General features: G+C 38.1%; 1 protein-coding gene and 1 long non-coding RNA gene across 2 annotated transcripts; one reads left to right on the top strand and one right to left on the bottom strand.

The window, feature by feature from the left end:
• The first annotated feature begins 205 nt into the window (after nt 1–205).
• LOC114747812 (subtilisin-like protease SBT5.6) lies at nt 206–2,962 on the top strand. Its single transcript, XM_028936160.1, has 7 exons — nt 206–377; nt 488–599; nt 736–1,297; nt 1,384–1,481; nt 1,574–1,931; nt 2,027–2,246; nt 2,403–2,962. The coding sequence occupies exons 1-7, from the start codon at nt 206–208 to the stop codon at nt 2,942–2,944; spliced, it is 2,064 nt and encodes a 687-aa protein (XP_028791993.1). The 3' UTR covers nt 2,945–2,962.
• Nucleotides 2,963–3,306: 344 nt separating this feature from the next.
• Nucleotides 3,307–5,456, bottom strand: LOC114747816 (uncharacterized). Its single transcript, XR_003740414.1, has 3 exons — nt 5,297–5,456; nt 4,912–5,215; nt 3,307–3,601 (listed from the first exon to the last, which is right to left on the bottom strand). It is a non-coding gene; the product is annotated as an uncharacterized LOC114747816 (long non-coding RNA).
• Nucleotides 5,457–9,847: the final 4,391 nt, after the last annotated feature.

Below are 9,847 nucleotides of genomic sequence, written 5' to 3'. Positions count from 1 at the left end.
TTGTATCTGCGTCTTCTCAAAGACACCGACGAGGAAGCCGAAGCTTCTCATATTTACAGTTACAAGCACAGCTTCAATGGCCTCGCCGCTGCTCTCACCCCGGAAGAAGCCTCCAGACTAGCCAGTAATTAATTAATTGCTTATTGTCATCTACTTAATTAATGATGTGTTACAACTATATATTGATTAATGAATTGGGACAGGAATGAAGGGAGTGGTGTCTGTGAGAGAAAGCAAGGCAAGGAAGCCCTACTCTCTGCATACCACAAGGTCATGGAGCTTCATGGATTTGAAGCAGCCTTTGAATAATCACAATCACGGCCTCTTATCCAGAGCTAACTATGGCCAAGATGTTATAGTTGGCATATTTGACACTGGTACGTTCTGTGTTAGTTATTACGATTTTATATATATCTATCATCAGTTTAATTTGAGCTGCTCGCACATCTATATATACACACACCAAATGTTTGTGTTGTTGATATAGGAGTGTGGCCTGAATCAAAGAGCTTCAGCGATGAAGGCATGAAACCTGTTCCTGCCAGATGGAAAGGAATCTGCCAAAATGGAACTGCTTTCAACTCATCCACCTGTAATCGGTATTAATTATATGTTCTGGATAATTTGTTTGAATCCAAAAATTTTACGTTATATATATATATATATGGTCAGCATAAATATTGTCAAAAATTTTAAAGACACTTAAGCAAGCAGTGTTTGGATTATTATATGCAGAAAGATAATCGGAGCTCGGTATTACCTCAATGGATATCAAGGCGCATTTGGTCCTCTAGACGAATCCCAAGACATCAAATCTGCTCGTGACAAAGACGGCCACGGCACTCACCTGGCCTCTATCATCGCCGGACGCACGGTTCCCAACGTCACAGGGTATGGCGGGTTCGCCGGCGGCACCGCGTCGGGTGGCGCCCCACTGGCCCGCCTTGCCATCTATAAGGTATGCTGGGTTTGGCCAGGCAGTTCTTATGAGTCAGGGAATTACTGCGACGACTTAGACATAACCAAGGCTTTCGACGATGCCATCGGAGACGGCGTCGACGTTATAAGCTTCTCCTTTGGTTTCGATGTTGCCCAGACTTTTGTACGCGACAAGAGCGCAATCGGATCGTTGCACGCATTGAAGAAGAACATCGTGGTGGTTTCTAGTGCTGGCAATACTGGACCTGATCATCAAACTTTGACCAACGTTGCTCCTTGGCTCATCACGGTCGGTGCTAGTCACATTGATCGTACGTTCCCTGCTCCTCTTCTTCTTGCCGATGGCACAAAAGTTCAGGTGACTTGTCACAGTTTTTTTTAATTTCTATATGCCTTCTGTTCAAAACTCTTATATCAATCAGTGTTATATGTATTAATTATCAGGGACAATCAATCACTCCAGTGCAAATGGACAACAACTTCCACAGCTTGGTGTTGGCGAGCGATGTTGAGAAACCAACGACTTCTAAAACAGATTCAGGGTGATTCTCCAAACCTAATTGAACACTGATGATTGTGTAGATTTGGTTATGATGAAATTGAACGGATTAATCGAATAGAGACAAATATGCAGGTATTGTCTGGACGGCAGCCTTGAGGCAGAGAAGGTGAAAGGGAAGATAGTGCTGTGTCTTAGGGGGAAAGGCACTCCATTACACCAAGGTCTGGAAGTTCGGAACAATGGTGGGGTTGGTTTCATTCTTGGGAATGATCCTGATCATGGCAATGATATTGCCTGTGAGTCCAACCAAATCCCATCCACTGGTGTTACTTTTGAAGATACCAAAAAACTTATCCATTACATAAGAACAACCAAGGACGCTAAGGCTCGTATTCTTCCTGGGCAAACAACCTTAAACTCTAAACCAGCACCCACCGTCACTTCCTTCTCTGGTAGGGGTCCAAATCCCATTGACCCCAACTTTATCAAGGTAACTTCTTCTTGTCCATACGCATGTGTGCAATGTTGTGAATAACCTCGTACGTGGCCGTTGACTTTGTTGGTTGTGATTTGTGATGATTGCAGCCTGACATAATAGCTCCAGGAAGCCAGATATTGGGAGCGTGGACAGAAAAGGATGGGCCCACAAGGAACAGTAAGGGCGGTGATCGGAGAAAGACAGAGTACAATATAATGTCTGGAACTTCAGTGGCTACTCCTCACGTTGCTGCCGCGGCAGTTCTTCTCAAAGCCATTCACCCTACTTGGAGTGCGGCTGCTGTTAAATCTGCCCTCATGACCACTGGTACTAACTTCAAATCATCCCACCAATTACTCTCTAAACTTCAGACCATACCCCATTAAATCCATCTCCAAGAATTAATAAGCTTTATATGTATTTATTCATGAGTTAGTTTTTGGTATTAGATTGACATGTTGATATTAACTGGTTTTGTCACAGCCTCCACGACAGACAACACAGGAAATCCTATGATGGATCAAAGTGGAAAACCTGCGACGCCATTGGCAATGGGATCGGGCCACCTACAACCCGTGAAAGCAGCAGATCCTGGACTGGTTTATAATAGCTCTTACGAGGATTACGTTCTTTATACTTGTGGCCTTGGACAAACACACGCCATGAATATGCCGTATAAATGTCCAGTTTCAGTGCCCGAACCAGTCAACCTCAACTATCCATCCATACAAATCCACAAGCTCAATGGAACCAAGACCTTTACCAGAAGAGTCACTAACGTCGGACGCAGCAATTCTACTTACACTTTTAATTCTGAGTCACCGAAGGAATATACAATCACTGCCTCTCCAGATGTTCTCAAGTTTGATCATGTTGGTCAGGAATTGAGCTTCAACATCACTATCACAGTTGTTAGTTGGAATTACCCCACCAAGTATGATCCAGATTTTTACTATTTTGGATCCTATACTTGGACTGATAAAGAGTTCGTTGTGAGAAGCCCTGTCGCTGTGTCTTTCCCATAAAGTCTTTATCTTTTCGTATATTATATTTTATTAGGAGTCTTTTTCTAGCTATTTGATGTTTTTGATTTAATGCCTCTGAATTGGTAGAGGTATGCTATTCAGAACGATGATTGTACTACTATATCATTGACGTTAAATTTTTTAGTTGTTATAAGACGTTTTTCGTCTTCGAAATTCAGTTAAAACGTTAGTAAATACTGTTTAATAATACAGTAAATATACCATTGAGTTGTCTTTATTAAAAATTTTAATAATAAAGATGCAGTAGCATAGAATAGTTTTTTTTTTTTTTTTTTTGCTCATTTAGAAGTTGAAGTTTATATATCTCTTTCCTCAACTCTATGTCAGTCAACTCAAGAAGATGACAAAAGCCTGAGAGAGGTTGTGGTTAGGCTTCCAACTTCCAAGGTGAAATAACCACCATTTAATTATAAGTCTATACAATCAACAAGCCAATGAAGAACGTGCGCAAGGCAGACTGCCCCCAATGAACTGACATAAATGAAGAGGCAACATTCAATAAGTATGCTTCCAAACGATGAACTGAAGATGAACGTTAGAAGTTAAGCATGCTTAAACATCTTCATGCTCAGCCAATGGAAGTATACCGTAACAACTACTACAGGCAGAGTCAATGGCACCAAGAAGCAGTGATACCTATAAAAAGCCGCATACAGATCAGGAAAAAGGGATATACGATCGAAATTAGGAAAACAAATCAAAAGTAATTTAGCACCACTAAAGATAACCATTTCACTAGTTGAAAATATTGCCCCTGCAACAGGAGTCAGAGCATTCATGTCACAAATCAAATACGCTAAAAAAATCTACACTGTATAAAACTGGTGATCGAGGAATTTGCAAACAAAACACTAGATAATAAGAGGCTTCTCTTCACAATTTGAGGACTAATTTGTTTTGATGTTTACTTGACTGTAATTCTGTAGACTAGCTGTTTAATTGACTGTAATTCTGTAGACTAGCTGTCTTCCATTAGTGAACTTTGCTCAGAATGAATTATGGAAATGCTTGATTCGGCGTTGATGAAACCAACTAGATCCTAATATTTCAATAGGCCATTTATACGGGATGGTAATAGTAGCACTAGCGATTTTAAAGAAAAATAACTGCATCAGTCATGGTCGGACAAGCAGAGACTAGTAAGTTATTTGCATCAAATGATGAACAAGAATCCTAGGTAGATCCCTTTAATACATTATAAGCATAAGGGACTAGCTTCCCGCTATGACCTGGTCATTCCACTATACCCAGCATGGGTAAGGCTGATAAAGCAGGGCAGTAGTGTTACTAGTGCATTGGACATGAAGCTAAACGACCTCAGTCCCAACCAGCTATGCTCAAGGCACACAATCCCCAGGGCGGGAAGGAACTTCTACACTGATGAGCTCGTTTCTAACAGGGAAAAGGTTACAGAACTCTCCTGATATACTTTTACAACTTGGTTTTCTCTAAAAATACACACCATGAATACCTCTATATTTTTGCCCCAGAGCTGACTGCTTGAAATCTTAAGCATTTGCTTCCTGAGCCCTCAAAGCTAAATTAAAATGTAAGATCCCGATGCTAGATTTAACAAAACATTTTCTAAGTTATTTCCCGAATTGACCCACGTCCTGACATCTACATGCTCATAATGGCAAGGCTAAAACTTAAACCAAGTTATTTCCCATACCCAATATGTTAGTATATGACAATCTGTATCAATGTGAACCAGAGATAGAGATAGTCAAACTTGTCACCTGGTAGCATGCATAATAAAACTGCACATCTAACACTCTGACAGTACATTAAGTAAAATAATAAAAGTCAAGTATGGAACATAATTCAATGCTGAGGTCCCATGATTTATTCATGTATAGTCCCTCTATAATTCACCAAATCAGACATAAAGTAGATAATTAAGTAGGACCTTCATTTTTTTGAATATTTACATTATAATTGATTACCAGTCATTTTGCAAGGCAGATATTATCGCTATATTTGAAGGCGGGAGAAGCTTGGAAATAATTGCAGCAAAGAAGTACCCAGCAAAGGATAAAGAGCCAAGGGATATGAAAATGCATCCCCAAAATGTACTCCCTTTAGATGAAATCATTCGACGGGACCTCCAAGAAGGGTAGCTCACGGTCTAGGAAGATTATGCCAATCTCGAGCAAAACCAATGCCCGAAAAAAAAATTAAATTAGAAGGGAAAATTTTAGAGATATGATTCGTCAGCTTAGCAACTAGCAAAAGACACCATTTTCAATCCTACAAAGGAATTTGGAAAATATATCAGCTTCGACACGGCTAATTTTATCACCAAGATAAAAGTGGGAACCAAGAAAGTACCGTGTGAAGCAATTTGGTTGATATAGGCAGACGAAATCAAATATCAGCAAGAAAGAACGAAATTAGGATCTCCTATACTCCGCAGGCAGGGGGGTCTAGTGGGGAGAAAAGAATGCAGACCGCGACTTCGCAGACCCAAGACAACGGCTGAAGCATATGCACAGCAATTAATCCTAGAGGCAAAACGCACCGTTGCGTTTGCTTTTTCTCTCTTTTTTTTTGGGGGGGGGGTATTTTCCTTTTTCTGTATTTTACATGTTTCTTAAGCCTCCCCACACAGTATTGTTTTGGCCCAAAAAAAACACACAATATTATTTTGGCCAAAAAACACACACAATATTATTGTGTTTAGTTTGGCGTGCTTAATTAGAAAAAGGGGGTCTCTCTACTTTTCTTTTTTCTCTATTTCTATCCACTTCTAATTCCAACCATAAAATTAAAATTTTAATGTTCTAGATTTCATATTTTATAAAAGTATAAATAAAATGTTAAGTTTTTGGAAAATGAAAAATAAAAACTAAATTACTAAATTTTAGTCAGAATAATTCAAGACAATAATAAAAGTATTTTTAAAAATATAAAATCTGTACCATTAAAATTTTAGTCTTAAATGGTTCAGTGATTCCTTCAAAATTAAAACTGTGCCGGAAAAAAAAAAAAGCTACTCAATCTTTGTAGGAAAATAAAAGCTAAGAATTGACAATTTTGAATTTTTCATAATGCGCACGGTAATTTTTGAAGATGCATGTACATGTAGATAATACTACTTCTAATCCTAATTATAATACCTCATTTTATAAACTATAAATAGGATCTTATAATTAGGACCAGAAGTAATATTAAAATTGCATGTCATATAGCGTGCTTTTATAAGTTTCAGTATTTTTCTTCATTTGTATCTGTATTTTTTTAATAATTCGGTGCGAATTAATGCTCTCGTATTACTAGAGTAAAATCATTATTTGAGGTCCGAACGTGACCAAAACTGAACATGACAACAGGAGAAGTGAGGGTGAAAAAAACGAAAAAGAGAGCATCAATGAAACAGAATATTTCAACCATTTCAAAAGCATACACCAATTTATATTTGAAGTTATAGTTCATTTTGCAGCAAATCAATGAACAATACAATAAGGTATTTGAAGTGAGAGGCCTGTGACAGCATATACTCCATCCTGATACCTGTCCTTGTTATAAAACAACTTTTAAAGCAATAGATAATTCTTATTATGTGTCACTGAAGCAGGGTATTATATATATATATATATATATCTATAATATCACCTCTTAACATTTCATTAATTGCAATGACTTCTTATATATAATCCATGATCTTGAATATGAGTAAATTTGAAGGTTTTAATGACTAGATCATTTCTGCTCGGTTTTTATGAGATAGTTAGAAATGTTCCCGCACACATATACATATAGAAGTAGAACCGGTACCAGACATAGAATTGGCATGTATATATCTCCTACACCTCTGTCTCTCTGTCTTCTTTTCCATGGAAGCTATACTCCTCCAGTCTTTAATATTATCTCTGGTCCTAATTATAAAATCTCATTAGTTGTCTACGAACAAGGTCATATGATTAGGAACAAATGTAGTGTAAGACTTAATTGTTGATCTTAATCTTAAATATAAAAGACATTTTTCATATTAATTATTTTTTTAAAATTATCCTTGTTAATATTCTATTAACTTAAGAGAGAGATGAAGAATATCAAGGAAGATGATTGCGGTATTTTAAGAAAAAAGATGTCATATTTCTTATAAATAACAACTTACCTAACTTTTTTAATCTAATCATATTAATTAAATAGGTTCTGGACATGCTTCATGTGGGAATTTTTTGTCACTGTGAAGAGGGGGTCATAGGATTCTGTTGAAGGGACCATTATTATTAGGTTAGGCTTCGCCTGACTTCAAAATATAATTCAAAGCCCCAGGCCCCTTCTTCTTTATTGCCATTGGTCGCTGCACTTTAATGCGCCACCATCCTACTTCATTCAAAACAGCACATTCAACTTGTGCTGCGTCTCCATGAAGCTGCATAAACATATACTATCTTGCAATTTCTCGGGAAGTTCAGTTTGGAATACATATATATATCCAAGTAGTGTTTTTTTTTTGTAAAAAAACCAGCATATCCAAGTAGTTAATCCATATACATTTACGGATCTTGTATATTATATCCAAGTAGTTTTGTTGATACCAGTTCATTAATGTTGGCAATCAGAAAGGAGGAATTGGAGATTGCGATGTGCATCGATACGATATACCATGTTAGGAACTTGTAATCTGAACAACACCAAACACTTCTTTTAAAGGTTTCTTAAGCGTGGAGTCGTGATGGGTTCAATGGCTGTCCAAAAGGTATAATGGACGTGTGTGAATTATAAGAAAAGATGAAAAATATCAATACAATATAGTAGGCCACAGTTTCTGTGAAACGCAATGAAGGAAGGATGGGAACCTAGAAAGCATAAATCCACTGAATTGGACGATGTAGGAATGAATGATAATAATAGTTGAGAGAGAAGAAAAGAAGAGATAAGTTAAAGATCGCTTTCATCATTTAAAACAAGTAAGAAGGTACACAAATTAAAACTCTGGCACAGGGCCATTAGGCCTTCCCCATGTAGTTATTAATTAATTAATAATTAGGTCTTGTCATTCTCACCCAAAAAAACCCTACTATACGTCTTCTTCTTCTCCGTCACCTTCCTCCTCCATTCTGACCCACCCATATCCCCTCCTCCGCCCTTCTGTGGTTCTTCTTCTCTTCAAGGAATAAGAAATCCTTTATCTATAATTCTTTCCATCTTCGTCGGGTAACATGAACCCAGTTAATTAAAAGTTTAAAACAACAGGATAATTGTGCAGGAAGATAAATATTAATGACGTAAAAATTAAGGAACATGCATATGATTGAGAAACATAGATACCATACTAAGTTTAATCAAGAAACAAATAAGGAGTTTGAGTAATCACAGGTAACCGAATGAAGCAAACGCATCAAGTTAAGAAACCATCACGAGAGGGGAGAGAGAGAGAGAGAGAGAGACTTGCACGAAAACAACGGCGGGAACGTGGCACCAAAGTAGGGTTGCCCAGTACTCCTCATCAGATTCCCTCTCCTCACTCACGTCACCTTCCCACGTGTCCCTTCACTATTGGCTTGTCGTTTTCTGAGCTTCGGGCCGAGCTATGGATAAGGATCACGGAGAGTGGCGATCATTTTCCCTCGGTAAACCCTTCCATGTCGCTTCTGCCCAAAACGACCTCAAGTATGTAATTAATTATTAGTATATTCTATTGAGTACGGCGATAATAATAATTAACTAAAACTAATCAAGTGCTTTGTCTGGGAGCGGGACCCGCTCCTTACTGGGCGATTCTAAGAAGATCGTCTCATGCGGATTAGAAGCCGTGGGATGCGCCGAGCTAGTCCTAGCAAAGCCAGATAGATCCCTTTCCTGCCACGCTTCTCGTTTGCTTGCTTAATTACCCTCCAACCAATCATTCACTTCAGAGTTCAGACCATAGCTTCATCGCCATATCACTCGGCTCGGCTCGGCTCGGCTCTCAGAAATTGAGCGCGTGGTTTCGAGATTCGGCGCCAGGAGAAGATATTAGATGGCATATAATTGTGTGGACGTGGCCCCATACCATACGATTAACTCATCTGCTTAGTCATTAATAAGTTCTCGAACTGACTCGAGTTGGTTTCTTGTTAAAATTACTCATTTCTTAATAAATTATAATCTTACACCAACCAATTTAAGTGAGGAAAATAACCACGTCTTCAGAAGTCGTCGTGAAAAAAAGAAGTATCCCGTGAGAGATATGTATCATTCTAGAATGCCATTAAAAACCATTCAAATTGTTTGGCCTTACAAATTTTGAATAAACCAGCCGTGTGTGTGTGTGTGTGTGTGTCTTGAGGAAAACTATTAAAAAAAAGGTATGGAACATATCTTGTCTCATACCATGAGGAACAGGTTGTTTCTCTCCGTTAAACATGTGATTTAGTGGAATTTCATTTCTCCCATGCATGAATGAATTTTGAATTATATATAATCCGACCCGAAATACGAAATAGGCATGGTACACGTATTTGTGTAGTTGATAGCTGAATTGTCAAAGCTATTTGGCTCGAAATTTTGACTTTTTTCCTCTCTCGTGGTAAACAAGAAAACGAGTCACAAAATCTTATCCGCCACGTATTATCTATTTGGCGCGGTTTAAAATGTTGCCCCTACGACTGTTATTATCGTAATGTTCTCCCATTTATGAAATCCATGCCATGTACGGACTCTAAAACAAAACTCCTGCTACAGGCTGCGTCTCTTCGTTAAAATCCTCGCAATCACCCCAACACGTTAATATAATTCCATGATTTTTTTTCTTAAAAAAAAAAAGAGGTAAGATAATGAAACTTATGAGATATTATAGTTGGGAAAACAAGGGACGATATGTGGTGTAATTTGCTTATTAATTATTTTATGGGTGTGAATTTGTTACTCCTCCGGTCCTTAATATAAGAC

Source organism: Neltuma alba, unplaced genomic scaffold (assembly GCF_004799145.2).
Source record: "Neltuma alba isolate B1F8T4 unplaced genomic scaffold, ASM479914v2 tig00005472_pilon, whole genome shotgun sequence".
NCBI classification, from domain to species: Eukaryota; Viridiplantae; Streptophyta; class Magnoliopsida; order Fabales; family Fabaceae; genus Neltuma; species Neltuma alba.
This window is presented reverse-complemented; position numbering and strand designations above follow the sequence as displayed.